We start from the raw sequence: 27,388 nt of genomic DNA on the forward strand, positions 1-27,388 counted from the left end.
GTCTTGAAAGTGCAATGGTTCGTCGTGTGATTGTCTCGCTATTTACTACGTTACTTGATAGGCCGGCGGGGGTGAAACTGGCTTCGTCCGATCCTCAGTTCGTTGTTTGTGTGCAACGGATCTTCGTCAGTGATGCTACATATATGCACGAGGAGAAGGGAGCTGCTGGGGATGAGGTGTCTACAGATGTGCTGCTGCTGTTGGAGAATCTCAGCCGCATAAGTGGGATGATCATGTGAATCTTCACTGAAAGGGGGGGATATGTGGAGTCGGGGCTCGCAAAGCTGCATGTGCTACTCAACAACTCAACAAAACGACCCGGAATTCTGCGACGGCGGATGTTTCTCGGTAACCTGGTGACCATGCACAAGGGGCAGACTTGAAACATTGAAGCCTGCCTGTTCTGCGAAGAAGAAACTACACGAACTCTTTGGTATTGATGACACTGGTCAAGAGTCGTGTGTTCAAAAGACCAAAGAGTCCAGTTTCGGAGCCACTGTGTTTGTAGACGATATAGTTATTGACTAGGACCGAATGAGGTGAACTCATAGGACGTTTTGGCTTGGTGTTCACAATAATATAGTCAGTGGCGATGTTCATACTACTCCAAGATATGAAAAGATTGTCAGAGTCATAACGGAAGTCGCGAAGGGTTCAGCCTCAAGAAATATACCCATGTCTCAAAATATGTGGGCAGGCCTAGAACTAGCTTACACTGATTCGCTTTTGCAGGCAGAATTGCTTGGAGGCGTGCGGTTGTCATCAAACACTGCTACTGCCGCTTGCGTGAAAGAACACTCAGTGTCTTGCAGATGTTATGCCATGTGCTCCATCGGTCGCATTGTACTAAGACAAGACAATGAGCCTCAATCCGGCATTCAAAAAAATGAAACACTGCAGCGTGATGTTTCTTTTGAGCTTGCCGACTTATGCGTAGCTTGGGCGAGTACTCCTACTATTGAACAGGACCATACCATTAAGATCCGAGCTGCACGTGGATCATTCATGCAGTCATCAGCCAGCGCATCTTCCAACGAAATCGTTTCGCAGCATCTCGCCATATCTCTTCCATGCTATGTGTCATATCGTTGGTCAATCTCACATGGTGAGTTTTCTAGACCACAGTCGGCCTTCTCACAACCTTTCTTTGTTCGCTGCTGGACCGAGGACCGCGCTTCCCAACAACCCTTGCAAATCGGATTTCTACTTTTGAGGCGCAGTCAGTCCCTCTCCCTCGCACTGACGCCCGAGTCACCATGCCAAGTAGCAATTGCGACCTCACTCGGCCGCCCGCCCTCATAGGGGTCGCGCACAAGCAGTGTCAGAACCAGCGCACAGACTGATACAGCACGAATTCGCCACATGCTGGATCGCAAGCAGGAACCAGCTCGAAAACCTCATTTCCGTCCCTTTGCCCCAAGATGAAGACAAGACAAAGGCGCTCCAACGCAACTCTAGCATCGACAATCTGGACTTGAGGGCGTAGTACGTAACCCAAACACACGGTTAAGCGCCCGTCAAACCGTTATCCCAGTGCACTTACCCCTGTCTATACCCCTGCCCCGCGGCATGATTGGCTGAGCTAAGAGCGGGAGGGTACACAGTATTGGGACGCATCTCGACTCACCAATCACGTCGGCGAGGAGGGTGTAGGCGTAGGGCGCAGTTCTGAGTAGCCAATGCGCCTAGAGGTAGGATCGAGCCGAGGCAGAGAATCTGTGGTGCTTGTGTGAGGAGGAAGCGCCGAATGACCAGGATGCAGAGCTTATCGATATTTTGCAGTGGCGTTGTGTGCGTGCATGCGGCGAGGGTCATGGGCACACATTGGTATTGAAGAATTGAATTTGTTATCGTATCCTCAGTTGTCTGCTCCCCCTTCGACATGATGTGGCAGGGATTATTCAATCCAACCTGCAAAGAAGCTCGTTCTGTTGAGCGTTTTGTACTGCCCTGCAAATGCTTCTGCATTCCAGCCTCTGTGACGATATACATTCAAATCCAGACATGTCTCTTGACATACAAAGGGCTTTCTCACACCCCAGCCAATCCATAGAACACCATAAGCGCCGGCGCACCAAGAGGTATCCGCATAGAAATAAAACCGCCCAACACCCAACAAGTTTTCCGCACCAAGTAGTGGTGTAAACCAGGTCGTGAGAGAACAGTAGCAGTTCCTCTAGTAATGAAGTAGACATAAAAAATCGTGATGGAGCATGCCCGACAAAAGGCTGCGACGAAACGAAAAGAACAGTGAGATAGGCGAAGAAGATAATTGTTGCGATCGAGTCGCCTGGACCCGAGAATTACGTTCAAAAAATCGGGTAATTTATAAGGAGGCCGTGAGATTGGATAACGCGCAGCGCGGCGTTGGTGGTAGATTGGAGCGGCAGAGCGGTAAAGGTAGGCGGTGTGACTGAGACGCATAGGCATCCAAGGGAAAGAAGCAAGGTATTAGGCGGGCAGTTGTGTAGCCACTGTTTGCTCGAGGTTTGGTACCAGGATAAACAAATTGCAAGACAAAACACTGATTACTCGATCTTTCTCCTCTTCCCACGTGGTGCGGGGTCGATTTGCGGGAAATGTGGCGCCTTCTTGTCAACGGGTGTACTACTATATGTCACTGTCCGAGTGACAACTTTGCGTACGCTAACACTCCTCGCCCGACCGGTCTTCTGCTCCGCTTCCCAGGTCTTTGGCGATGCGGCGGAGAAGGGTGAGTTGAGAGCTTTTGCGCTGCCTGGTGACTGGACTTGCACTGCCGGCGAGTACGGCGACGGGGGGATGTAGAGACGTGGTGTGCGCGCTGACTGTGGCCGTGTGAATGGTGATGGTGGTGGGATAGTGACCGTTTGGACCTTGGTAGGAGGGGCAGACATTGGTGGCTCTTCTTTCGAGTGTTCGCATCGGCTACAGCTGCTTGATCTTGAAGTCGCCGGCGATTCTTTCGGCGAACTTTTCTCAGCTGGAGCGCACGTCGATGTGAAGGAAGCACTGGATGTTGATGATGTTACGGATGTTGGTCGATTTCCTTCGAAGACAAATTTCGAATTGGTGCTAGCAGACATAGGGCTCATGAGAATGGGCGAGAAAGTCTTCAGGAAATCTAGATACGCGGATGGAGGGGTAATGGGCGTTTTGAGATCCATGTCTTCCCGCTTGATGTTGGCAAAGATTGGTGTCGTTGCAGAGTGGACCATTGGCGACCTGAGTTCTGATGGGTAGGTGGCAGACAGAGGTGTCTTGAGTGTCGACACGGTCAACTTCGAATGTGTGGTAACCATGGTGGTGGACGATGCTGTGCTCTGAACGAAAGGTCGGGCTTCTTGACTATAGTTCTGCGAACGAGAGTGGGCTGCGCTGTACCGACTTCCACAGATGAAGTGGAGAGGGTGAAGAGAGAGCGAGGCAGGCGGACAGGTACTTTTGGCGCCGGGGAGGTGTGTATGTTTATTGCGCTTCGACGCTAGCTGGACGCGTGCGCTGTTGTTGTTGGCCGCTCGATGGGTCGTGGACGATGCCTCTGCTAAAAATATGCGGGCGCGTAACAAGGTCCCCAAATGCCACTGAGTGTCAGAGCGGGGCCTGCTAGTGGGGAGTTGAAGCTCCGCTGGGCTGGTTACAATAGCCGCCGCAGCTAAGACGTCGAGGCGCCCAAGCTTTAAATGAACCCCGTAATTGGTCGAACGTCAATGAAGCAAACGTGTGATCTGACTGCGGCCCCTGCAGGTCTGGAGAAATGAGGTTACTGTGTCCTGATTCGCGGGAGCTGTCCGGCTGTTGTAAGTTCGGATTCGCGGGTAGCATCCGGATGCGTGGCAATCACGCTCTTGAGATGAACTGGAGAACGTTTTGAATGTGAGAAAAGGAATCTGAAACAAGCCGTTCAGACACTGGCGTCGAAAAGTAAAGTAGTAACAAAGAACGTATGTTACTGCAAATAGAACAGAGTCGAGGACGCTGGTGCAAGCAAGCGGTGCATCTGATCTCGTGGGAACATTAGTTCAATTTATGTCTTGCTCGCAGCCGCTGTACATTTCTCTATGCTGCTTGAACAAGTCGCGCGCTTCCATTTGCTACAGTCCCCACGCCACCAGATCACTGAAGAGCCAGCCGTTTAACTGCTCTAAGAGCCATCTCTGGTTCGTCATTGAGCGCGCGCCTCCCAACGCCAGCGTCTCGACCCCAGCAAGACAGACTGTGTGCAAGCCGCGCGGAAAGTGGCTGCTCAAACGACACTCACAGGTTGAAGTAGTTCTGGGGTCTCGACATTGAAACTGCAATTGACGGCGCTTACCACATGATCATTCTCGTCCATTGTGCATCTGCCATACCTTGACTAGATGAGGCGTCTCAAAACTATTCACGCTGGGATCTGTATGGTTGAAATCTAGTTGTACAGCTGGCACCCGATAGGCCAATTGATGTCTTTCGCTGCATGGGAGATGAAGCCACGCGCGAAGACTTCCAGGTCTTCAATACTATGATTTGAAGCATACTGTGCATCCTTGCAAAGAGAAAGGTGAACAAACGAATTGAGTTTTGCCACGATAATACAACATGGCCAAAGCTAAGGCACGTTCAACCCACAAGGGCATGCAGCTGGCCGTCTTGGTGAACCTCGTCTTCACAAAACGCACGTACTGGATCTCCGACCATGATAGTAGGATTCTGTACCAAAAGAGAAGATGAGTCACCAGATGGGAGGTGACAGGTATGCTCTCCAAAATAGACTCGACCGTCGAACCGTCGTGTTTTAGACAGTGTAACAAACGGTTCTTGATTTCGTTCGGCGGTTTGCTGATCGATGCATACCATCTGGCATCTACGGCATGGTCCAAGCATCTCAAAGTATTGCTGGCCAATTTGAAGGTAGCGCCAATTGTCTTCCGCGTATGGTTCTTCGAGACCAGGCGGGTAGTCCGGGTTCTCCGCGACCACTATGTTGGCGCGAAACACCTCTGCTTGCGCTGCTTTACCGCCATCCGCTTTGATCAACTCGTTAAGGCGGTTGAGGCTTGATCGTGAAATGGTTAGAATAGGACTCTCATTGGACAATAAAAGTGTTTTCGAGGTGCATGCGCCGGGCGTTATCGGTACCACGTCCGGGAAAGCGCCAGGTATGTGCATTCTGCGAGCCTTTTGATACTTTTGCAAGTGTGCTTTTGAGTGTCGTGGGTCAGAGCCACTTCCGTTCCCAGCGGCGGGAAAACGTGCAAGATGACAGGCCACCCCCAAGGCCTGTGTGAAGAAGGCTGATACCTCGTTCGACTTGTATATCTTCGCTATGATCGTATCTCCACATACTTTTGCGTTAGCATCTTTGTACATCGCTTCGTCTGCAAACAATCGTGGATCTGCTGAGAGGGGTACGGTGATCGCATGCAGAATCGTCTTATCTCGCAGAGCGCCACCCACTTCTATGTGTAGCAGTCCTTCCTCCAGGTCGATTCTCGGACGAATGAGAGCCATTTTGGGGTAGCGCTTTTGACTCAACGCTGCTCCCGTGCCTTGATGCACTAAACACCACTCTCGGTCCCATGCGAGTCCTTCTGGTCGCACGTCCCAAGTTCTACCAAGCGGCACACTGAACCCTGAACAGCTCTTTATAGGATAGACAGTCAATCTCTCTACATGTAAACGACTTGGTGATGGTGACTGCAGTTGTACAGATAGCGCCGGCGATGGAGCCGTCGGTAGAATTCTTTGAACAAAGAACTCGCGCGTGAACGCAACAAACGTCTCCACATCTGCCAATGAACTCATTGCTCCAAGACTGACGCGTATCATACCGGTCGGCTTTGCACGGATGATATCGTTATCATTGCCGCATCGTTGGCCGGCAGAAAAGTTGTCGCGCATCTCCCAGGGCGCCAAGCCAAGGGAAGAGGCGACACCGCCAGGATTGCAGAGCCCGCCAGTCCGGATGTGGAAGTTCTTGATCGCAGCCAGTTTTTCCACTTCTGCATTGCTAACCCAACCCCCAGATTCGTTTCGAAGGTTGAATGCGACGATCGGTCCCTGTGTAGCCAGTTCTCCATACGTAGACGCCGGATCCTTATACACCTGGCAAACGCGTTCGCCGTTTCCATGTCGCAGCGCCGATAGTCCCTCGTAGAGTTTCTTTGCCAGGAAGCCGGTGTGCTTCGATACGTGTTCCAAGGAACTATACAGTTCTCGATGCACAGTCATAGCAGAGTCGAGCGCCATAATGCTATGTATCGGCAGAGTACCGTCTTCCAAGCTCTCGTGGAGCGACTCTGTCTTCTTTGCATGCCATTGCTCTTTCAGACAAACTACCATTTCCACCGTGCCGCCGCCGAAATAGCGGCGTCGATCGAATACGGATGCTGATGCGTGTCTGACTATCAAAGCGCCAAGGTCAGGAAAGCCAAACATCTTATAGAGGCTTAAAACGGTGAAGTCGGGGGCATATTCAACATTGCTGAGATCGAGCGGTGAGGTTGAAACCAGGGCTGCGGCGTCCAGTAGTGTATATACACTGCCCCTCTTGCCCGTACGTATACGGCGTGACCATTCCAGCGGCAGGCGACGCCCGTTCATGTTCGACTGCGCAGGATAGGCGAACAGCCTCGTCCGTCCGACCTCACTATCCTCTCGTTCAATCCAGTCCTCAACTTCTGCGTCCGATGCGAAGCACTGATGTTCCATCGCAGCCTCTCGTACACCTATCAGACTCGTATGCGCATCCCGATGGTAGCCATACCAAAACCCATCTTCTTGGTCCCGCAACGCATCCAAGACCAACTTGATACCCGCAGTGGCGTTGGCGACGAACACCACGTCGAACTCCTGTGGGTCCGCGTTGAATAATTCCAAGACCCGTAATCGAACGTCTTCAATGCGCCGTGTCGTCAACTGGGAGGCGTTCGAGGCAGAATGGGGGTTGCCGTACAAGTTCGAGATCATGTCGGTGGAGAAGCGCTCGATCAACGATTTCGCGTAGAGAGTAGTCCCAGCATGGTCGAGGTAGGTTGTACCTTGTTTAGATTAGTGCCTGTTCTCTAAGTACCCGGTAGGTGCATACCTTGCAGCATAGGGTATTCCCTAGTACGAAGCTCCTCGATTGCATTGTTGTAGCTGACACAGGCCGCTTCCTCCATGACGTGTGATATGGAAGTGCGCGAAGTACGATCATCCGTATTCATCGAGGGGAGGAGGAGAGGCGAAAGGTTTCTGAACGAAAACCATCTGGTTCTAAGCGTGTAGCTGGCGAGAGTGGGGGATGGCAAATGATGGTCGTGACTTGATACCGCGGTTATCTCCGCCTCCCGATATGTGACAGAGCCACTAGAGGATGGACCCCACAATTGACTCGTGCAACAACTTCCGCCTTAGTCTGTCGAAAGAATTTAGACGTCACCCAAAACCTATCATCAGTACAGCATAGCTTTTTGACCAATGAAAAAACGTTTCGAGCATGTCCTCTACAAAGCAAGATATTTAGCCAGAAAACCATAATTCCTGACTTGTATCACACTATTTTCAAGATATGTTGTTGTATCCTTCGCTAGCATTGCGAAGATCAACTTCTAGTCTATATCTACCAAACGTTGTACCCTCTACCTGAGTTGACCTGTTCGCCTGTCCTACATAGCCCAGGTGCTGGCAACAAACTCCGTCAGACGCGCTACCTCATCCTGAGTACCTACACGCCGCAGAAGCATTGCTGCGATCATTTAATCCAGCTAAATAAGTTAGCATCTGCACCTCAAAAACCAGGTGTAAGGTCAAAATTCCACTCACAGCAGCCCACGTCTCCAAAGCCACGAAAATTTGTCCCGACAGTGCAGTTGACAGCTGGAGTCAAGCCAGCGAAGTGAATGAATATGTATGACCAACGTAAATGCGGTGTTGACCATGCTCAGTAATACTGTAAATCAGGGCCTTATCACAAACTTGTTCCCTCAGGAGTATCGAGCAGATCGTTGCAGGCTCGGTGTCGATTCATGAGAAACTGGGGTCGACGTGGTCGTCATATCGACCGAGGATAAGTGTTCAACGAACCATAGAGTTCGAAGTCGTAAACTAGGCTTGAATCCATAGAACAGTGTTTATTCAGAACTATAAGAGAAAACGAACATGCCGAGCCTTCTACACAACAGAAACCTGATGAAGAGCCAAGAAAAGTTGATATACCATTCACTCGTGTATACCCAGTAGAGAATCTAGTTCACCCACAAAACCGCCAATTTAACCGACTGGCAAGTTTGGGTCCCAGTTGTCCCAGTTCTCCAAAAACTCATCCATATTCCAATCGTTTTGCCCTGAAACAGAGCCAGGTTGTGAATTTCGAGCACCCTGTCCAGCTGCAGTATGAGTGTGGTGATACAGGTGTTCCACGAATCGTTTTGATGCCATTTGTCCTTGCTTCTCCGCGAAATGGAGCGCCCGGAGATATTGAGTATCACGACCTGGGTCTTGAAGAATTGAGTTATCCGACATCAAGTCGTTATGATCTGTAACGGTTGTCTCCTCACCAACGACGAGATCAAGATCAACACCCCACTTGACTAGAAGGCACAACATATCCACGCGACCCCATTCAGAAGCTGCTTCGAATGCGGTTCTTCCTGCCCCTTTTGCGGGCGGAAAGTTGACGTTAGCACCTCGCTCGAGCAAAAGCGTCGCGATACCGACGTAGCCTCCCATTGCGGCTAACTGTAAGGGAGTGCCACCAGAGTAGAACGGGATACTGTCGACAGGGGCTCCGCATTTGAGGAGATATCCCACAATCTCAAAACTGCCTATCTCTGCTGCCCTCTGCAGTGGCGTTCGCAGGAGCCCTTGTTTAGGTGGATAGTCGATTTCCGCCCCACTCTTGATCAATGTCTCGACAATAGACATGTCTTGCATGTCTTGCATGTCTTGCATGTTTTGCACTTCTCGCATGTCTAGTATGTCTTGCATGTCTCGCATGTCTCGCATGTCTCGCATGTCTATAGCAGCCAATAGAGGAGTCAGTCGCTTCAGAACAGTTCTGTCAGCATCCCATGCACCGTACTCGAATTGGATTCCGTCGTGGGCCACTAGGGCGTTTGGACTAACGCCTTTGCTGAGGATTATCTCGATTGCTTCGAGGTCGTTTTCTTGTATCGCCTCACCCAAAGGGCTTATACACACTTCTTCGTTTTCCCCAGGATCAGGATACAGATACTCCATCTTTTCAACATCCACTTTGTCTGCCAACAGTTGTAGCAGAATATAATTCTGTTGGCGTATGGCGCATCGGAGCGCAGCTGACCCGTAGCTTCCTGTTCTACGATAGCTTCGAATCTCTGACCACTCTAGGAGCATGTTGATGGTAGCGATATCCAATCGATCTTTGACTGCATGCATCAAAGTAATTGAGTCTCTATTCTCAGCTCCTTCGGCCAACAGAAACCGGATTATCGACGTTTTGTTTTGCTTTGCTGCAAGATAGAGCAGGGAAGGTAGTTTACCATAGTCTGTAGTTTTATCGAAGATGAATCCACCTCCTTCTCCAAAACTGACTCCAACACACGGGGAAAATTTGAGAAAAGTCCCAAATCCATCACCACATCTTCTGTACCAGATTTCATCCATGTGCAATCCAGTGTCAACCAACCATTTCAATAGATTTGTATCGTTGGTCTGAATTGCGTGGTAAGACAGCGCACGCAGTGCCATCTGAATACTTTCAGTTGAGTTGACATAGAATTTTCCTGGAAAGATTGGGTCTGGGTCGAGTATCTGCATTCGAAACAGCAAGTCGTCTAACATGATGTAGTTTCCCTGGATACGTGCCGCTTGCAATGCCTTGTTCCATCTCAAGTCAGACTCAAGTAAGGTACTCATTGCAAGTGTTCTGCAGTGCTGCAACAGCGTAGGGATTCCATCATATTCCCAAGATACATGAAGAGGGGCTTGCATGATCGCAAGCGCAATCATGTCGTGACCAAAGCGCGCGGCTTGATCCAATATAGGTCTCCAAGATTCTAATGAAAATCGCTGTAGGTCTTCTCCGCACTTCAATTGTTTTTCGACATACGCCAGATTATCTTCAGAAACTGCTTTTTGAAGTCCTTTGATATCAATCGCTCTGGGTTTTACGCGCCGATCCTTCTGTGGGACAAAACGCTTTTGAGGCTCTTTGTCAGCAGATTTCTCTGCTGAGGCCCAGTCACCCTTGGAACAACCCTCTAAAATGAGTTGGCTCACAGCATGATCATATCCAGGGACCGTAAGTGAAATACTCGAGCTTGAGCAGGTTTCAAAGACTAATTGGGATGCCCATGTAAGACCAAGCCGGAGGGTAGCCAAGAAGGCATGGGATAATTCGCGCTCAATTTCGGGGTCATTTTTCGGAAGCAGATGACCTTTCTCGAGCAAACAGTATGTGAGGATATTACTCAACAATGGTACATAGGCTTCTTTTTCTTTTTCTTTCGAGAAGATTTTGTACCAGTCGAAGCACTGAGTAAGAAGACCAGCTTGAAGCCACCCCTGTATGCCTCCTTGCCCGTTCTCAAGAATGAGTCTTGTCAGACTAGGATCGTCCAGGCATCTTCGGAAACACGCAACAATGGGTTTTGCGCCAGCGAGGAGAGGTATGATGAGAAGTTCCACCCATTCGGTATTCGTGATCCTATCGAACAACATCCGCCTGATCCGCTCAGCCGATTCGAGAAGCAATTTGAGTGCGGAGTCTGGGCTGGAAATCATTCCTAACTGGCAGATGTGAGAAATGATAGTTTTGGCAACTTCAACTTGGCCACGCCCCAACGCTCTTTCTAGGGGCTGAACTGGACCTTCATAGGCTGTAGGTATCATCTCGAAAGGATCCACTCCGAGGGTCAGCATGGATTGTACTGTAACTCCATCATCATCTTCAAGCGCTGCCGCGAAGATCCTCTCTCTTAAGACAGGCATGACAGGTTTTGGAAGAGCTGCAAAGAATTCGAGCAGGACAGGCTGGGGGATACTTCTTAGCCAGCTATGGATATTCTCAAGACTCGTCCTTCCCGTAAGCTCTGTGTTGTTCAAAAGAGCCGAAATTAAGTACTGTAGAATCACGAATTTAGAGCTGACAGTGTTTGTAACTGCATTCTGTGTCGGGTAGAACATAGCATTTAGTCGAGCCAGTCCAGCTTTGGATTGATTGATCAATTGATTGCTCGTTGCTGATGTGAGTTGTGGTAATCTTGTGAAGTCCAAGGTTTTTACCCATGCAAAGGGTTCATATTCCATTGGAAGGGTGCGAATTCCTGCACGCGGTATTCTCCAAGAGTGCTCGAACCTCGGTGGTGTGTGGATGAGACTGGAGTTGATGTCCGTGGAAGGTAGCCGTGGAGACTGAACAAGCGAATTGCACGTAGCGGGGGGCGTAGAGATCACTATGTCGTCGGGTAAGTCATGCTGTTGTCCTAAGTTCAGATTAGCATATAAAGAAGACTTTCATATGGACAATGTTACCTTCTGGTAGCTGGTTGCTAGTTTTCAATGCGGACCCATAACGTGCTGTTTCTCTTTCAATCCTCTCGTCCGAGAGGACGATCCCATTGAACAGGATCTCGCTGTCTTTGCCCAGACGTCTTCGCTTTTCGACAATTCCGATCACCACAGGCCAATCCTTCCTCTTGAGATTCTTCCGGAATTTCCATTTCCTGAACTGATACTCGTACTGGGACTTGCTTCAATGGCATTAGTCTAAGAGCTGAAACATTCGTAGTTGGTGAAGTAGTATAGTTGCTTACCTGGCGAGGAAACGCTCCTGATTTTGCATAAAATCAATGACATATTGGAGTTCTTTGCCTTCTTGTACGTAGAGGCGCTCAAGCGTAGAACGATGGCTATCCCAGATCTGTTCGGAGATCTTTGTAGCTCTCGCGTCGTTGCTCATCTTGGAAGGCGGTTCTGGAAAGTGGCATCAAAAGAGTGCTGGATGTTGTTGTCTGACGTGCAAAGATGTCCTGGGCGAAAGCTGAAGGATGTTGTGTCGACCAGGCTGAAGGCAAAGCCATCACGGCTTATTTAAGGTTTCGCGACGGCACAACCATGCTGTCATGCATGCCCTGCCAAACACAGCCGACCAAAACAGAATCTGAATTTACAGGGAATGTGTCATGCATACTCCCGGTGCTTCCTTGTCAAGAGAGACGGGCGACAAATCGTCCTTCACGGTTTCGCAGCTCCTGCAGCTAACAACGTCTCGACCAATCATGCAAAACCTGAAGCACCGCCAATCATACAAAACCGGAATTTAGTCACTCACCACGGTAGTACAAGCCCCCCTGAGGCTATGATGCATATGATGCATACCGGTATGATGCATTCTAGCAAAAGCAGAATTGTCAGAACCCGAATTACCACAATCTGAATCCGCAGAATCCGAATTTGCACAATATGAATTTGAAGACCCATAAGAAGAATGGCCCATTGCAAAAACTATCAGCCAGACACTCAGTGCACCATTCCAAATCACCATTCAATATACAACAAGCAGCGACTCGTCCCATAAAGTCACACCCACAATGCCCTCCTCCATGTCAACCGAAGCCATCATCGCGCTCGTCACATTATTCACCACCTTCCTTCCTTCCGGAGTGCTCCTCTGGCAGATCGTTGGGCAGAAGCGCCGCGCCCAACGCCTTACTCAAGGTAGGCTCTCTGCAAATCGAACGCGGCTACGTTTTTGTACCAACCGTTTTGTGACAGATATCGAAGTCGGCGTCCCTCCTCTCCCTCATCATCAGCACCAGTATCAGCACCAACGTCGTCCACAACACTACGTCCTTGCTCGTGTCGACACCATCGTACACATGCAGGCAGTTTTCCTCTGCAGATAGGTTGGGACCAGCATTGGACGGAAAACGGGCTCGCTTGTGGTGTTGGTGTTCTGAACAGATCTTCTTGAGCGGGAAAGCATAGAAGGCGGCGTGAACTGGGCAGTTAATGTTCTTCTAATTGATACCATTGTACTCGAGCCTTTTGACTACTATTACAAGTCACAACCCTGCTTCCTCAACAACAGCCTGTGTACGATGCTGTGCCTAGAACACGTCCTGGAGGCATACATTAACCTCAATGTTTAACATGGAACTGGGGGATTCTGGCGCCCAGCCCTAGCTTGAGGCTTATCATGACGTGAAAGTGATTCAAGTCCTTACGAACAATAGAACATGTGTTTCTTTGAGATGTTTGATGGAGGGAGACAGTAGACCATCCCCTATTTTACCGTGCTTGAGCTGGGTATGAAATGGAAATCGAGAATGTCTTGATTTCTTCATGGATATTTGTCTAGGATGAGAATTGGAGAAATACAAAGACAATCATAGACCTCACTTCAGTATGAATCGCCAAACGAAAAGGTCGCGGATGAAGAGGCTTTGTCGGGTGTGGAGATTTCAGAACTGCATCTGAGTACTGTCAACATTCAGTCAGCAAACACGTCACAAGCAGTCAACAACAAGCTAAGAAGATCACACAATGGTTGAGCGGAACATCACCCAAGTGAAGCCTCCATTGTATTGTGATCGAAGACCGGCTCGTTAGAGACACAGTCAAGCTCCATTGATAGGCCGCAAGTTCAATGCTTGCTATTTTGTTAAATACACTCCGGACTCCCAGGACCGAACCCCCCGAGACCGAATATGCTGGTTATCGTGCAGAATCTTCGTCTTCCCTCATCATCCGTCATCGTTGGCGCGCTTATCGGACAATTCCCTCGAATCGGTTCTTGTACCACTTGACGGTCTCGTTCTGGTTGACGCGGTGGGAGGCGCCGATCTTGCTCTGTGCCCGCCTGCGCTTGGCAACGCGCTCGCCGGGTCGGGTCATGCAGACGTAGAAGTCCATGCCGTAGATACTGCTCCCGTCAGTGTGTGCCTCGCTCCTGCCGTTCGATTGCCACCTACCCAATGCTAGGGTCGTACTTGATGCCCAAGTCGATGTGCTCGCTGATTCCGAAACCGAAGTTGCCGGACTCGCTGAAGTTGCGCTTGCGGAGCTCGTACTCCTTGACCTTGAGGCCACGCTCGAGAATCTCCTCGGCCTTGGGGCCACGGACGGTGACGTGCACGGAGATTTTCTCGTTCCTCCTGATACCGAAGGTACGGACGGTGTAGCGGGCCTTGGAGTAGACGGGTGTCTGACCGCTGAGCTGTTCGAGCACCTTGGCGGCACGGGTCAAGCGATCACCAGACTCGCCAACGGAGATGTTGAGGACGAGCTTCTGGATGCGGAGCTCCCGCATGGGGTTGGAGGCCTTGGAGTCGGACTGAACGCGGGATTAGCACTCGCATCGCGATTGACGGCTGCCCGGCGGTGCATACCATTGTGAATGCTGCGTAGTTAGTGGGCGGAGTGGATGGTCGATGTCGCTGGAGTCGGAGATTGAAGATGTTCGCGCTCTATTTCGACATGGCGAGCTAAGCGAGTGGGAAGCCAAGACCGGTGGTCCGAGCGCCGATGAACTTCGAGCTTTCGCAGCTCACCAGCGACCGCGTTCGATAGCTCCACCAGCACCCCACTACCTCACGACTGCAAGGGGCTCTTCTCAGCCATTCTCTGAACCCATTTCTCGAATCTCAAGTCGTCCTCGGACGCGAATTATTAGTCATGTCTGGCGCCGCAAACCGGCAGGGAAAGATGGTAAGTAACTCTGCCTAACAGCTCACGTCCTTGTCCTGAGAAGAGACGCGCATAGAAACTAACTGACGCGATTGTTGTAGCAAAATCTAGTAAGCGCTCCCACTCCCGCCTGCAATCGCATCGCACTCACAAGCTGCAGATCAACTACCGCATGAAGGTAACACTTCAAGATGGTAGGCAGATGGTTGGGCAGATGCTCGCTTTCGACAAGGTCAGTATCCCAGTGCCTTCTCCAAAACATATCTTAACACAAACAACAGCACATGAACCTTGTTCTCGCCGACACAGAAGAGTTCCGCCGTACTCGAAGAAGGGGCAAGGCTGCACCAGGCGCAACGCAAACAGTCACCGAGACGGAAGAACGACGCGCGATTGGACTCACCATCATTCGAGGCGCGCACGTCATCTCAGTGTCAGTCGACGGTCCGCCCCCAGCAGACCCCGCCGCGCGACTTGGAGGAACGACTGGCGGTCCCACGACTGCTGCGACACTGGCTGCTGGACCGGGTGTTGCGCGACCAGCTGGACGCGGCTTGCCTGTTGGCCTGACCGGACCTGCCCCTGGTGTTGGAGGCCCTGGCCCTGGATTTGGAGCAGGCTTCCCAGGCGCTCCAGGATTTGGAGGACCACCCCCAGGTTTTGGTGGACGGGGAGGACCTCCTGGTGGACCTCGTAAGAATTCCCAATCCAATATGAGAAACCTCTACTAACCCATTACAGCCGGCTTCCCTCCTGCTGGTGGACCTCCTGGCTTTGCTGGGCCCCCCGGTTTTGGTGGACCCCCTGGTTTCCAAGGACGTGGCGGACCCCCGGGCTTTGGTGGCCGATAGACGGTGGTGTAGACACGTCTTCCATAAAGCCTCTCGAGTCTTGCCTCGATTCACGCGAGATAGCAGACTGCAAGAGGATCAACATGTGCAGCCTACCACATACAAAGAAATGCCTAGTGACAACAGACGGAGATATTGGCCTGAGGAGATTTGTGTATCTGTGGGACCATCCAAATCAATATCACGTGCAGAGTCATCTACATACCTCGCCAGGATGAGCGATGAAGATCAAAGGCGCGCATTTTTGGGAACCAAATTAAGTGGCTTTAGCGCACCGAGCAATTGTTTAGCGACTGAGATTTTGAAACGAACTTGCAATCAATTCACAAGAACTATGGCCATCGAGTGTTTCCATGTAACCAATAAGTGGCTTTGCAATGACTGTTGCCCACAGATATGCAACACGTGATGTTCGTAAAGCGGATCGTGGAATCTCACTCCATCTCGGAGCGCCAAGCCTCACTCAACTTCAAGATTGCGGCTCCAAGCAACAACCGTGACAGCGACAGCCCACCACTCTACCCCTCACCCATACCTACCCGCCTCTTCAGGCTAATTCTGTCGCCATGGCCGCCGCGATCAAAGCTCTCAATGCGAAGATTCGCTCCAACAAGTACACAGATTACTTCTGCTCGACCCGTACGTGTTTGCTCTGCATGCGACAAGTCCATTCCAGATCGATGTGCGGCGAGATCACATGAGGAGGAAGAATTGCCTCGGGAGATGATAGGGAGAAGGAAACCGCTGGAAGACGAGCAACAGCTAATTCTGCGTAGATTTCTGGGGCCCGGCGAGTAACTTTGGTATCCCCATTGCCGCGATAGCAGACATGAGCAAGGACCCTGAAATGTATATACCCCCCACCAATCCTTCCTTCCACACATACTTCACCTCCCCCATAATCACCACCCCGCAATCCTTTCTCCTTCTAACGTTCTACAGTATCTCCGGCCGCATGACCGGCGCCCTCACCCTCTACTCCGCAACCTTCATGCGCTACGCCATGGCCGTCACGCCAGCCAACTACCTGCTCTTCGGATGCCACGCCATCAACTTCTCCAGCCAGCTCGTCCAGGGATACAGGTATCTGAACTACTGGAACTTTGGGGGTCGGGATGCGGCGGAGGCGGCGAAGGCGCAGGCGCTCACGGCGGGGAACAAGGTCGCGGGCGTGGCGGAACAGGTCAAGGATAAGGCCAAGGGCGTTGTGGGGAAGTAAGAATTTGCGAGAAGGCATTATGGAAGGAAGATAGAGGCGGTTGTTTGGGATGTATCTACCTTTTTTGCTGGGAGGTGTCCGATGTACTCTGGGTTCTGGACGGGGCTTTGGAGAGTGGTCGCCTGGATGTAGGAAGCTTGGTTGATATCACCGAAAATGCCATCGTCAATAGCAGAAGCGCTGCAATAGAATCATGCCAACAAGTCAAGCAAGCAGCATCGTCCTTCATTATTCAAAATCTTACAACAACACAGAATTATCCAAACCCCTCTCAACCTTCCCCCCTCACCCACAGCAAGCCCAATCCCCATATTCCTCACATCAAACTCGACCGCCCCCCAATCTCCGTCCCCCCCTGCCCACTCGGCAAATCGCCATCCCGCCCCTCCACAAACTCGCGATAAATGCCCTCCAACCGCCGTCTCTCCGTCGCAGAAATACTGCTCCTCGTGCTCCCCAGCGAGCTATCGATATGTTTCCACTGGATCTGAGGATCCTTCCTCTCCGCGCCATCTGCGTCGTCTTCCTCCTTGATCTCGCCGGCGTCGTCATTGTGCGCAGACGGTCGCTGGAGCAGTTTCTGTTTCTTGCGCAGCGTCTGCAGGGCGGCGATTTTGATAGCGATGTGTGCGCGCTCGGTGAGGTGTGCGGAGGTTTGTGCTGCAGAGAGTGCGGATGCGGAGGAGGAGGAAACGGACTGCGTGTCGGAGAGTTTGAAGTGTGTGAATTCCGGGATTGACTTGTCTGTTCCAGCGGAGCCGTTTGCGCCGCCGTCCCTCGCGTTGTCGATTTTGGTTGGGTCTGCGTCGCCGAGCACGTCGTGGATGGCTTCGAGCTGTGCGTTGTAGACGACGGCTTGGAGGTCGGCGCCTGAGTAGCCTGGTGTTCGGGCGGCGATTTCTCGCAGGTTCTCGCCTTGTGTGCCGGTCTCGAGGAGGCTGGGCGCGAGGTGCAGTTTTCGCGTTACGGCTTTGAGGATGTCGATGCGCTCTTCTAGGCCGGGCATGTCGCAGAGGAGACTCTTGTCGAGACGTCCGGGGCGGAGCAGAGCAGGGTCGATGAGGTCTGGTCGCGAGGTGGCAGCGAGGACGTAGACGCCACTTAGTCCTTCTGCGCCGTCCATCTGCGTGAGCAACTGATTGACGACGCGGTCTGTTACGCCGGTCGAGTCGTGGCCACGCTTCGGGGCGATGGAGTCGAATTCGTCGAAGAACAGAACGCAGGGTCGTGCTGCTTCTGCGCGCTCGAAGAGGTCGCGCACGCTCTTTTCGGACGCACCGATGTATTTGTTCAGGATCTCGGGGCCTTTGACGGAGATGAAGTTTAGTCCGCATTCTCCTGCTACGGCGGACGCGAGGAGCGTTTTTCCACAACCGGGGAAGCCGTAGAGCAGTAGACCGGACCGTAGTCGCAGGGGACATTGGGCGAATATGGGAGCGTAAGTTGTTGGATATTGAAGGGTTTCCAAGAGTGTTTGTCGTGTTGAGTGGAGACCGCCGATGGAGTCCCATTTGGTAGTTGAGGACTGCAAGGTCACGTTTCGAAGGGATGCAGGCGTGAACCCAGTCAACGCTTGAGTGAAGTCATCCCTAGTGAGCGAGACAGAGCTTGATGAGTCGGTGATAGAGCGGATGAGGGCTTCGTTGCGAGCACGGGAGGTGAGAAGGACAAGATCACCAGGCATGTAGCCGTCTGTCTGTCCTGCAAGATCAAGGAAGTCGATGGTTGGATCTACCACGAATCCGTAATCTTCTGAATCGCGGTCATGCTGCAGACTAGAAACACTGGCTTCGCTTCGATGAGATGTGCTTGGCCGGCTGTTTGCTGGTGATGGCGGGAAGGTATGGCCGTTCGTCTGTTCCGTCGGCTGCTTTTCGTCCTGCCGTGCGAGCATTTCAAGCACTTTCCGCCTGCCATCCTTGTTAGGCGCCTTCAAAGAGACAATCTCCCGGACTATATGACCACCAATGATCACGTTGTTAAGAGCTTCTTTGCCCTGTGCTGTAGCAAGGAGAACTACACCAGAGTCCATTGAGCAGTATTGCCTCACTATAGAGATGATGCTCTCGCTGACATGGCGGCTGCGACCGTTCTCGTTCCCTACCTGCAGCTCCGTTTCTACTGGACAGAGCTTGTCAAGGTCGTCTAGGATTACCACTGCATTTCCACCTGATCTAGCACCCCATGACGCAGACGCGAAAAGCCTGTTAAGTGTCTCCTTGATAGTCGCTACTCTCGTCTCGTCCGTCACGAGTTTGCGGCAGGGAAAGTAGATTGTGTTGAACATGAACTCTGTTCGAAGCTGGTGTGCGAGGAGCTTAGCGCAATTCGATTTGCCTGCTCCAAGTCCACCCGTGAGTAATACTGAGGAGTTGTGCGTGAGGTGTGAACGCAGTTGTTCGATGAGTGGGTCGATTCCGACCAGCTTTGGTGGAATTTCAGGTAACGGATCACCTGGTTGACCTCTAACCCAGCTTGAGGGCTTGAATATCTCTTGTCCAAGTTCAAGGGGAGGCTTTCTTTCTGGGAACAGAACCCATGATACACCTGTAGGGGCTTGTGGTGGATCAAATCTCACAATGCCTCCCTGCCAGCCCGATGTAGAGTCGCTCGGTGGAGGTAAAACCATGCCATCTGTGACTGGTCCATCCAACAACCCATGCTTCTTTCCATACATAGTCTTGATCTTCTGGATGGCCTCTTCCTGCTCCTGCTTAGACTCGCCGCCGAATTTGAGAGACGAATTGCCCTGCGATGCGGTGGTGGAGAACGGAATGATTTTAATAGTCTTGACGACTGGCTCCTTGAGGTCTTTCGGTCCCTGTGGTTTGATGGCGGAAGGTTTGGCGGTCTGGCTTGGTGCACCTTCAATGCGAACGAGCCCCCCTACAAAACCTGGGAAGCCCAATACATTGCAAAGATCTGTTGAAAGAGCCACATGCCGGCTGTCCGGTGCGTCTTCCCATGGAAGAACTTTTGCAACGACACGAGCTGCAGGCTTCTCCTGCTCCTGCTCCTTCGACATGTCTACGGGCTCTTGGAGACCTGCAGGTTTCATGATCAACACCGAGACCCAAGTGACCCCTCTCAGAGCTTTGGTGAGGAGGATGTCTTTGTCCACCCAAACTTTGAGACCCTGGTCATCTACGTGCTCTTCCTCGTCGAACCACTCTTGGGCCACGCTGCGGTCAACACCTCGAAGGAAGACCGCGCCCCTACTAGCATTCTCCTCGCGACCACTTCGGCGCCTGACTGTGCTTGCATTGCTCTTGCCGCTCTTCTTGGAAGCGCCAGCTACGCTTCTGCTTTCCCGTGTCGATGTTCTCTCCGCCTTCTGACGCGTCTTGGGCGCAACAATGACCTCGGCGTCTGGCGATATTTTTACAAAGGGCGAAGCGGTAGTCGGCGCGGGAGCAACCGAGGTCACTATGATGTTCGCGGTAGTCGTCGGAGAGAGGTGGAGGGTCAACGGATGCGCGGACTGGACCTGGGGGTTGGGGAGCGCGCGAATCTGCGACAGGAAGTTCAGTTCGAGGAATTGGGCATGCAGCTCAATCATCTCCCAGTCGACAGGAGTCAGTGGCTCGATGTTGATGGTATGCGCCTGCGGAGGATCCAGGTGCAGCGATATGCCCACTTTCTGTCCCTCGCCGAGCCCAATGAGACGAGCAAAGGTCGCATCCACTTCCACGGCAGGCACGTCTTGCTGGCTCGTGGATGAACCGCGACTTATCCCGTCGCGTCCGACCACCGGCGCGATCCTGCGCTTGCTCTGCATGCCCGTCCATCCCACGTAGACGGATTTCTGTGGGGAGGCAGTCCTCGAGTCTGATGCGCCGGGCGGAGGGGGCTGGCGGTACGAGAGTTCGACGACGACATTCTGCGCGACCTAGAGGGCTTGTTGGCTTGATGCTACATGGCCATGCAGCGGGAACTTACCGTGTTGGCGTTCACAAGCACCGAGACGAGTGTCGAGGGGAGGTTGACGAGGCAGTTCTTGAGCGACTGCTGCAGGGCGACCTCAGCCTGGACGACGTTCGCAGCGGGCTTCTTCGGCGGCATGGTTGCTTGTGAGTGAAAGCGAAGACCACAGCTGCGTCGCGTTGAACACGCTGGGAGCTCTAAGCCGAGGCTGTTGTCGGCCGATGGTGTGGCTCACCCCCTTGTCCTGTGGCTGAAAGGGTAGCCAATCGCCTAGCCAACCCTGCCCTGGCCGACGCGAAAGTCGAGCGTGAACGCGTTCCAGAAGTGCAGCTGCGAGACCTCCCCCACTACATTGCCCCAAGACGGAGACCCCCCCGTACCCTACGTCTTCGCTTTCCATTGCATTTTGAGACGCCATGTCGCTCCTTACTGTGAGCGCGCCCGTCAACTACGAGGAGCAGGAAGGTGTGTAAACACAGGCGCACAACACTACCACAGCCCCAGCTAACGGCGCATACCCTAGCTGCCTTTGTCGACTTTCTCAAGACCTTCAAATCCTCTTCCACCGAAGCTGCCGAGCAGCTGGAAAGCCTCGACCTGGGCGGCCATGGCGACGACGAGTATGATATGGAGGACGACTCGGACGGTCTTGCGAACGGAAGCCAAACGCGCAACAAGTCGAAGCTCAAGTACATGAACCAGCTGCAGGACATAGCGAATCGCATGCGCAGCGACATTCTCATAGACCTGAACGATGTGGAGGCGGTGAGTAGCGAGACGACTGGTCAAGACGGCGCGAAGCTGATGGGTACCAGTTCGAGAAAGCGACCGCGGACGACGAGCACAACTACAAACTGATCGAGTCCATCGAGAAAAATGCGCACCACTACCTCGAGATCTTCTCAAGAGCCGTCGACAAATGCCTTCCGCAACCAACGAGAGAGCTCAGGTACGGTTCCTGTCCCTCCTGCGCTCGGACTGGATACTGATCTGAGGCAGCTTCAAGGACGATGTGCTGGACGTTATCATGACCCAACGCTCAAAACGTAACGAGAGGATGCAGGAGCTGCAAGGAGCCGAAGATGCCGCGCAAGCTGTACCAGAGTCCATCTTTCCAGCAGCCTTGACTCGGAGATACACGCTCAACTTCATGCCCAGGATACCTTCTGGATCCAGCAGTCAACGGAGCATCAAGGCCCTCGCCGTGCGAAATGTCCGCGGTGAGCACCTTGGCAATCTCATTACCGTCCGGGGAATTGCAACAAGAGTCTCGGATGTCAAGCCCGCCGTACAGGTCAACGCCTACTCATGCGATCGCTGTGGAAGTGAAGTGTTCCAGCCTATTACCACGAAGCAGTTCACCCCCCTGGTCGAGTGCCCATCAGAAGAATGCAAGAACAACAAGACCAAGGGTCAGTTGTTTCTTTCCACTCGTGCCTCCAAGTTCCTTCCTTTCCAGGAGGTCAAGATCCAGGAGATGTCTGACCAGGTCCCCGTCGGTCATATTCCTCGACAGCTGACTATCCACTGCCACGGTGCACTAGTACGCCAGATCAACCCGGGAGATGTCGTTGACGTTGCTGGTATCTTCCTTCCGACACCATACACTGGCTTCAAGGCCATTCGCGCTGGTCTTCTAACAGACACATACCTCGAGGCCCAATACGTAATGCAGCACAAGAAAGCTTACGACGATATGGTCCTTGCACAGCCGACCCTGCGAAGAATGAACGAGCTTGAGAGGACTGGTCAGCTATACGAGTACCTATCGCGATCAATTGCGCCCGAGATCTTCGGTCACGTCGACGTGAAGAAGGCACTTCTTCTGCAGCTCATCGGTGGTGTCACCAAGGAGGTGGGCGATGGCATGCGTATCCGTGGTGACATCAATGTCTGTCTGATGGGAGACCCTGGTGTTGCCAAATCCCAATTGCTCAAATACATTACCAAGGTGGCTCCTCGGGGTGTCTACACGACCGGTCGTGGTAGCAGTGGTGTAGGTCTCACTGCAGCTGTCATGCGTGATCCCGTCACGGACGAGATGGTTCTCGAGGGAGGTGCTCTTGTGTTGGCTGACAACGGCATGTGCTGCATCGATGAATTCGACAAGATGGACGACAGCGATCGGACTGCCATCCACGAAGTTATGGAACAGCAAACCATCTCAATCAGCAAAGCTGGCATCACCACAACACTCAATGCCCGCACATCGATTCTTGCTGCCGCCAACCCTCTGTACGGTCGCTACAATCCTCGCATTTCCCCTGTTGAGAACATCAACTTGCCCGCTGCGCTTCTGTCCCGTTTCGACGTTCTTTTCCTTATCCTTGATACCCCTGCGCGAGACTCTGACGAAGAACTGGCGCGTCACGTTACTTACGTGCACATGCACAATGCCCATCCTGAGGCTCCTGGAGGCATCGTTTTCAGTCCTGCCGAAGTCCGCCAATGGGTCGCTCGCGCGCGATCATACCGCCCAACAGTCCCGAAAGAGGTCTCGGACTACATGGTCGGTGCGTATGTGCGCATGCGACAGCAGCAAAAGCGCGACGAAGGTTCCAAGAAGGCGTTCACCCACACATCACCCCGTACTCTACTTGGCATCCTACGTTTAGCACAGGCACTGGCGCGTCTGCGATTTGCTGAACAAGTTATTGCGGAGGATGTGGACGAAGCGCTCCGTCTCACTGAAGTCAGCAAGGCCAGCTTGTATGCCGATGAGAACCGCAGAGATGACTACACTCCCAGCAGCAAGATCTACAACCTCGTCAAATCGATGGAGGCTAGTGGTGCTGCTGCTGTCGGTGATGGCACGAGGGGTGAACTCGACCTTCGTAGGGTCAGAGAAAGAGTACTGGCGAAGGGCTTCACCGCCGACCAGTTCGAGCAGGCCATTGATGAGTACTCGTTGCTTGATGTAAGTTCCCCCGCATTCTTTCACTGCACAATGTCGCTGAATCTAACTCTCTTCCACAGGTTTGGCAAACTACTGGCGAGGGCACGAGACTTGTATTTATCGAGGCTGGTAACGACGATTTGGATATGGATGATGAGGATTTCTGAGCTCAAATACGCGCAATTGTTATGAGGGTCGCTCGAGCTGGAGTTACAGGATGGCGTCTATTGGCGTTGGCGACCCACGTGGTTGGAGGTGGTTTGCCTTTGCATGTGGCATAAAACGTATTCAAAGTACAGCGTCTAGACGAAGCGAATGCCTATTCACTATCCGCTCATAAGTTGATCTCGAGAGATCTGTCGAGTGAAATCTGCCAAGACTATGTATATATGCATGTCAACATCATTATGCATACTCGCGGGGTCGTTTCTCCGAGCCCATGAGCTTGGAACCGCACTCCTGCCTTCCCGATTCCAAGGTTCTTCACCCACTTGCCATCTTTATCCACGGTTCGAACTTGCGGGAGAGGCCTCATTTCCACCTTCCTTAATCAGGCTACTCCAATCGCAAATCTAGCCTTTCGTCTTGTTGGTCAAGCGCACGACACAACGATAAGCGCGTACAACTTCAATCCCCCACGCCCACTCTTACCACCTCACACGACACCCTGCGAAACCCTGCGCATCCCCATCGCAAAAATGGCAAACACAGGCAGTTCCTTCGCGACATACATGATCGTCGGCCGTACGTCTCGCTACTTCTGAATTCCCAACTCCCCACTACTCTCGATCGCATGCTAACAACAACTCACAGCGACATGTTTCTTCCTGGGCATCCTTTTTGCCTCGCTACCCTACGACTACAACGTCCTCTGGTCAACACCCGACGACCGCTCGCTATACTTCAACATCCTAGAGGACCACCTTAAGTTCCTCTACGCATCCCCGCCCATCATCTCCCGCATTCTCAACATCGTAATCGGCACCGGCATCATTGGCTTCTTGTGGAAGCTCTTCAAGCCCAGCCAAGCAAACATGCTGTTCGATGGCGCATCCCTGGTCCTGTACATGGCAGGCATCACGGTATACTTGACGAACATCGTCAAGGGGTTCCGAGTCGTAACAGCGGGGATCTACGGCGTGGGCGTCGATGTGGAGGATGGCGGAGCGGAGGATTACATCTCGAGGGAGGACACGTTGAGGGTGTTCGCGGCTAGTAATACGATCTTGGCGCTTGTGTTAGTCGGCGTTTTGGTGCTGCAGGCGGGGCAGTGGTATGCCAAGAGGGCCGAGGAGAAGGAGATTGAGGAGATTGAGAAGAAGGCTGATGAGAAGCGGGGAGCGGGGAAGAAGAAGCAGTGAGCGGGCGTGTGAATCGAGTAGGGTGATATTGCATGCGGATATGCTTTGGATTTTGGTTTGGCATGTTTGGACACGCTGCGATGAGTTGGGTATTTCTCGGTTTCTCGGCTTCGTCCTTGAGCCGATGTTAAGAGCAAGGACTGAGGTAGGGGTTGTACGAACTTATAAAGATACGTGTTTGCGATATTGTCTATCTGTCGAGTACGATGATGGGGTGTACATTACAGGAAAAGCCCACTTGTTAGGAAAAAGGTAAGACAACGTTGGAGCTTTCACTCCCAAAACTTTGTTTTCACATTAATCGTCTGATATTTCACGTTCCTCGTTTGGTCAATAGTCACCTTTTCCTGCGTTTGTTTACTCGTCGCGACTTCTTCTCCGGCCAACACCAAACACTCCGCACCTCTTTACCATACCATCTCCCCCTCCAAGCCAACAGACCACCTACCAAACACAGTACTTTTCGAGCTGCAATAGAGTTAGCACGCACTGAATCAAGGTAAGTTCTTTCTGTTTTCGGCGTGCATTTCAAGTCCTTTCCACCAGCGAACTGTCTTTTTGTCCGACCCGACAAACACACCGCTGCAATGTACTCGAGGGCCAGAGTCAGGACCAGTTCGAGTGCGAACCAGAGTCTCCTAGGCATGCAACTGGCTACGATCAGCGACACTCTCGCCAAAGCTTCCCAACGCCGCGACGCAGATATGCAGCACAAGGTGTCGAAAGGATTATCGGTGGCGCCTACACCTGACCTCACGGTGGGTTCAGCGTCAGAGGCTTCGGGGACTAGCGACTTGGGTCATGGTGATAGCGATGTGGAGCTGGAGGAGCTACAGAAGCGCATTGGAGAGGTTGCAACTAGGTTCCCGCTGTCTACGATGTATTCGACAGCGACTGAGATGGGTAAGGCAGTCCGTGTGGCTATTGAGCTAGGGAATTGGTTGATGCGTGTTAGGTTTCGATACTGCTTCTGTCTCGCTGCGTGGAGGCGAGGGCAACTACGAGGACGGTCAAGGCCATCTGCTTGCGGAGCGCAGGCGGATGATCCAGGCTCTGGATGATGACGATTTCGATCCTGGAAAGATGCTCGCGGAGCTCGATGGGCGGACACAGTTTCTAAGACAAGCGGTTGTCGCCGATGATGACGACGATGACCCGAGGAGCATGCTCGCAGCCCTCGAGCGAAGAACACAGCTCCCAAGTCAGAAGATCATCCACGACAATGGCGACGACGACCTGAGGAGTATGCTCGCAGAGTTTGAGCGGGAGTCATTACGAGTTCAACCGAATCTCGAAGATACTGCTAGTGACGACCTCGAAGCGCTTCGCAGTGGGATAGCAGCCATTGATCTGCCCTCACACCAGCAGGGAATACACCATTCTATATGCAGTGACAGACAAGCGCCGCATTCCCAGGCGAAACGCCCTTATAATCACGAGGAAACGCCAGACACGTCTGTTCTCGACGAAGACGCTACTCTATATAAGATCGCGTCGATCCTTGCAAACACAGGCCACGAATGGGAGAAAGTTCAAGGGTTGACCACCTATCTGTTCAGCACCGTCTTGGATGGACATGAAGCCCAGCAACAGAAAGAAGAATTCATGAGGCAAGCCAGAGAAGAGCTCGAGACCATCATACACAAGGCCGTGGAAGAGGAGAAGATCTACTACGAAGGTGAAGAGAAATCGAGGTTGCCGCGCCGTCTGGTCGTGTCGAATATAGCTGCAGGTGCTGTGAAGGAGGATTTGATAGAGTCATTCTCCCAACACAGGTGGGAAATGTACGTCATCTTCATTCAAGATCTACTCACGAATGCTATTGCTAACACCGATCGTTCTAGTCAGGAGGTCAGGCTCTTGAAACAGCGAGATCCAATCAAGAGGACACAGATGGCTCACATCGACTTCTGGAAGAGGAAAGCTGCGGTTGAAGCGTCTTTCAAAATCGCTGACATCTTCGGACTATGTGTCAACACCAGACTTGCGGTTGAGAAAGCAGACTATTGTTGAGTAGGCGGGTTTGGTCGTGGTATCTTCTGGATGATGAGGTTGTACGCATGCACCGGTTCACCCCGACATAGGTGAAACCACGGCGGGAATATGTGGAATCTTGGGAGGATGGGCGGGCGCCTGCATAACAACTCGTTCCGTAGGATAGCCGGCTCAGCGTTGGAACGAGATATCATCCAATATCCCAACGATAAACGAACCCATGGACAACTACCATGTTCCTTGAATAGAAACACATTCACCCTCTAGAACTCATGATATATGTTTTCGCGCCAGCTCCTCCCCCCTCAACGTTTCTTCCCATGCATAGACCTACCCTTGTGACGATACATGCATTGTCGTACACACACTAAATAGCCCTGGACCCTAAGATCCCCTTGCTGCTCCCTGGCCTGGGCTTATGCACGCATACCCGCACATGGTTCACGCGATGTACCGAGCTTGCTTCCGGGCGGCTAGACGGGCGGCAATGTTTTACACGATCAGTGGATGACCCCAGCTGTGTTTCCAGGAG

The 27,388-nt window shown here is 52.3% G+C and overlaps 11 protein-coding genes across 11 annotated transcripts; 6 read left to right on the top strand and 5 right to left on the bottom strand.

Annotated features, from left to right (window-relative positions):
- Positions 1-532: 532 nt before the first annotated feature.
- P153DRAFT_106635 (uncharacterized protein) lies at positions 533-1,600 on the top strand. Its single transcript, XM_033661882.1, has one exon. The coding sequence runs from the start codon at positions 676-678 to the stop codon at positions 1,300-1,302; it is 627 nt and encodes a 208-aa protein (XP_033528576.1). The 5' UTR covers positions 533-675; the 3' UTR covers positions 1,303-1,600.
- A 928-nt stretch (positions 1,601-2,528) lies between these two features.
- Positions 2,529-3,281, bottom strand: P153DRAFT_281487 (uncharacterized protein; the record flags this gene model as incomplete). Its single annotated transcript, XM_033663146.1, has 1 exon — positions 2,529-3,281. One exon carries the CDS (start codon positions 3,279-3,281, stop codon positions 2,529-2,531), a length of 753 nt encoding a protein of 250 aa, XP_033528577.1.
- Positions 3,282-4,578: 1,297 nt separating this feature from the next.
- On the bottom strand, positions 4,579-7,121 carry P153DRAFT_280871 (PLP-dependent transferase; the record flags this gene model as incomplete). The annotated part of the gene is made up of 2 exons (XM_033663104.1): positions 4,579-6,998; positions 7,046-7,121. 2 exons carry the CDS (start codon positions 7,119-7,121, stop codon positions 4,579-4,581), a joined length of 2,496 nt encoding a protein of 831 aa, XP_033528578.1.
- Positions 7,122-8,070: 949 nt separating this feature from the next.
- Positions 8,071-12,108, bottom strand: P153DRAFT_428022 (ankyrin). Its single transcript, XM_033672699.1, has 3 exons — positions 11,736-12,108; positions 11,455-11,672; positions 8,071-11,405 (listed from the first exon to the last, which is right to left on the bottom strand). The coding sequence occupies exons 1-3, from the start codon at positions 11,879-11,881 to the stop codon at positions 8,212-8,214; spliced, it is 3,558 nt and encodes a 1,185-aa protein (XP_033528579.1). The 5' UTR covers positions 11,882-12,108; the 3' UTR covers positions 8,071-8,211.
- A 1,581-nt stretch (positions 12,109-13,689) lies between these two features.
- Positions 13,690-14,233, bottom strand: P153DRAFT_381374 (60s ribosomal protein-like protein l11; the record flags this gene model as incomplete). The annotated part of the gene is made up of 2 exons (XM_033670040.1): positions 13,690-13,846; positions 13,896-14,233. The coding sequence occupies 2 exons, from the start codon at positions 14,231-14,233 to the stop codon at positions 13,690-13,692; spliced, it is 495 nt and encodes a 164-aa protein (XP_033528580.1).
- A 276-nt stretch (positions 14,234-14,509) lies between these two features.
- On the top strand, positions 14,510-15,654 carry P153DRAFT_419931 (Sm-like ribonucleoprotein). The gene is made up of 4 exons (XM_033672213.1): positions 14,510-14,631; positions 14,771-14,842; positions 14,892-15,303; positions 15,352-15,654. Exons 1-4 carry the CDS (start codon positions 14,599-14,601, stop codon positions 15,459-15,461), a joined length of 627 nt encoding a protein of 208 aa, XP_033528581.1. The 5' UTR covers positions 14,510-14,598; the 3' UTR covers positions 15,462-15,654.
- A 342-nt stretch (positions 15,655-15,996) lies between these two features.
- Positions 15,997-16,854, top strand: P153DRAFT_363171 (UPF0041-domain-containing protein). The gene is made up of 3 exons (XM_033667312.1): positions 15,997-16,100; positions 16,238-16,310; positions 16,404-16,854. The coding sequence occupies exons 1-3, from the start codon at positions 16,028-16,030 to the stop codon at positions 16,678-16,680; spliced, it is 423 nt and encodes a 140-aa protein (XP_033528582.1). The 5' UTR covers positions 15,997-16,027; the 3' UTR covers positions 16,681-16,854.
- A 142-nt stretch (positions 16,855-16,996) lies between these two features.
- Positions 16,997-20,774, bottom strand: P153DRAFT_307148 (AAA-domain-containing protein; the record flags this gene model as incomplete). The annotated part of the gene is made up of 2 exons (XM_033664653.1): positions 20,620-20,774; positions 16,997-20,569 (listed from the first exon to the last, which is right to left on the bottom strand). The coding sequence occupies exons 1-2, from the start codon at positions 20,740-20,742 to the stop codon at positions 16,997-16,999; spliced, it is 3,696 nt and encodes a 1,231-aa protein (XP_033528583.1). The 5' UTR covers positions 20,743-20,774.
- Positions 20,775-20,943: 169 nt separating this feature from the next.
- Positions 20,944-23,833, top strand: P153DRAFT_307153 (DNA replication licensing factor CDC47). Its single transcript, XM_033664654.1, has 5 exons — positions 20,944-21,069; positions 21,128-21,369; positions 21,420-21,553; positions 21,604-23,521; positions 23,581-23,833. Exons 1-5 carry the CDS (start codon positions 21,021-21,023, stop codon positions 23,665-23,667), a joined length of 2,430 nt encoding a protein of 809 aa, XP_033528584.1. The 5' UTR covers positions 20,944-21,020; the 3' UTR covers positions 23,668-23,833.
- A 100-nt stretch (positions 23,834-23,933) lies between these two features.
- P153DRAFT_363174 (Shr3 amino acid permease chaperone) lies at positions 23,934-24,951 on the top strand. The gene is made up of 2 exons (XM_033667313.1): positions 23,934-24,244; positions 24,314-24,951. Exons 1-2 carry the CDS (start codon positions 24,199-24,201, stop codon positions 24,859-24,861), a joined length of 594 nt encoding a protein of 197 aa, XP_033528585.1. The 5' UTR covers positions 23,934-24,198; the 3' UTR covers positions 24,862-24,951.
- Positions 24,952-25,155: 204 nt separating this feature from the next.
- P153DRAFT_106817 (uncharacterized protein) lies at positions 25,156-27,049 on the top strand. The gene is made up of 3 exons (XM_033661883.1): positions 25,156-25,764; positions 25,817-26,645; positions 26,706-27,049. Exons 1-3 carry the CDS (start codon positions 25,449-25,451, stop codon positions 26,872-26,874), a joined length of 1,314 nt encoding a protein of 437 aa, XP_033528586.1. The 5' UTR covers positions 25,156-25,448; the 3' UTR covers positions 26,875-27,049.
- The last annotated feature ends 339 nt before the right edge of the window (positions 27,050-27,388 follow it).

The sequence above is a fragment of the Dothidotthia symphoricarpi genome (genome assembly GCF_010015815.1).
Source record: "Dothidotthia symphoricarpi CBS 119687 unplaced genomic scaffold P153scaffold_2, whole genome shotgun sequence".
Lineage (NCBI taxonomy): Eukaryota > Fungi > Ascomycota > Dothideomycetes > Pleosporales > Dothidotthiaceae > Dothidotthia > Dothidotthia symphoricarpi.

Excerpts from the sequence above, each read along its gene's own strand:
- P153DRAFT_106635 (XM_033661882.1), top strand. The coding sequence starts at position 676 with ATGTCTCAAAATATGTGGGCAGGCCTAGAACTAGCTTACACTGATTCG.
- P153DRAFT_428022 (XM_033672699.1), bottom strand. The coding sequence starts at position 11,881 with ATGAGCAACGACGCGAGAGCTACAAAGATCTCCGAACAGATCTGGGAT. Across the intron at positions 11,673-11,735 it reads CAGGAGCGTTTCCTCGCCAG|CAAGTCCCAGTACGAGTATC; the intron begins GTAAGCAACTAT and ends ATGCCATTGAAG. Across the intron at positions 11,406-11,454 it reads TAGCAACCAGCTACCAGAAG|GACAACAGCATGACTTACCC; the intron begins GTAACATTGTCC and ends ATCTGAACTTAG.
- P153DRAFT_419931 (XM_033672213.1), top strand. The coding sequence starts at position 14,599 with ATGTCTGGCGCCGCAAACCGGCAGGGAAAGATG. Across the intron at positions 14,843-14,891 it reads AGATGCTCGCTTTCGACAAG|CACATGAACCTTGTTCTCGC; the intron begins GTCAGTATCCCA and ends CACAAACAACAG. Across the intron at positions 15,304-15,351 it reads AGGACCTCCTGGTGGACCTC|CCGGCTTCCCTCCTGCTGGT; the intron begins GTAAGAATTCCC and ends AACCCATTACAG.
- P153DRAFT_363171 (XM_033667312.1), top strand. The coding sequence starts at position 16,028 with ATGGCCGCCGCGATCAAAGCTCTCAATGCGAAGATTCGCTCCAACAAG. Across the intron at positions 16,101-16,237 it reads AGATTACTTCTGCTCGACCC|ATTTCTGGGGCCCGGCGAGT; the intron begins GTACGTGTTTGC and ends AATTCTGCGTAG. Across the intron at positions 16,311-16,403 it reads ATGAGCAAGGACCCTGAAAT|TATCTCCGGCCGCATGACCG; the intron begins GTATATACCCCC and ends AACGTTCTACAG.
- P153DRAFT_307153 (XM_033664654.1), top strand. The coding sequence starts at position 21,021 with ATGTCGCTCCTTACTGTGAGCGCGCCCGTCAACTACGAGGAGCAGGAA. Across the intron at positions 21,070-21,127 it reads CAACTACGAGGAGCAGGAAG|CTGCCTTTGTCGACTTTCTC; the intron begins GTGTGTAAACAC and ends CGCATACCCTAG. Across the intron at positions 21,554-21,603 it reads CAACCAACGAGAGAGCTCAG|CTTCAAGGACGATGTGCTGG; the intron begins GTACGGTTCCTG and ends GATCTGAGGCAG.
- P153DRAFT_363174 (XM_033667313.1), top strand. The coding sequence starts at position 24,199 with ATGGCAAACACAGGCAGTTCCTTCGCGACATACATGATCGTCGGCC. Across the intron at positions 24,245-24,313 it reads GACATACATGATCGTCGGCC|CGACATGTTTCTTCCTGGGC; the intron begins GTACGTCTCGCT and ends AACAACTCACAG.
- P153DRAFT_106817 (XM_033661883.1), top strand. The coding sequence starts at position 25,449 with ATGTACTCGAGGGCCAGAGTCAGGACCAGTTCGAGTGCGAACCAGAGT. Across the intron at positions 25,765-25,816 it reads TTCGACAGCGACTGAGATGG|GTTTCGATACTGCTTCTGTC; the intron begins GTAAGGCAGTCC and ends GATGCGTGTTAG. Across the intron at positions 26,646-26,705 it reads TCCCAACACAGGTGGGAAAT|TCAGGAGGTCAGGCTCTTGA; the intron begins GTACGTCATCTT and ends CGATCGTTCTAG.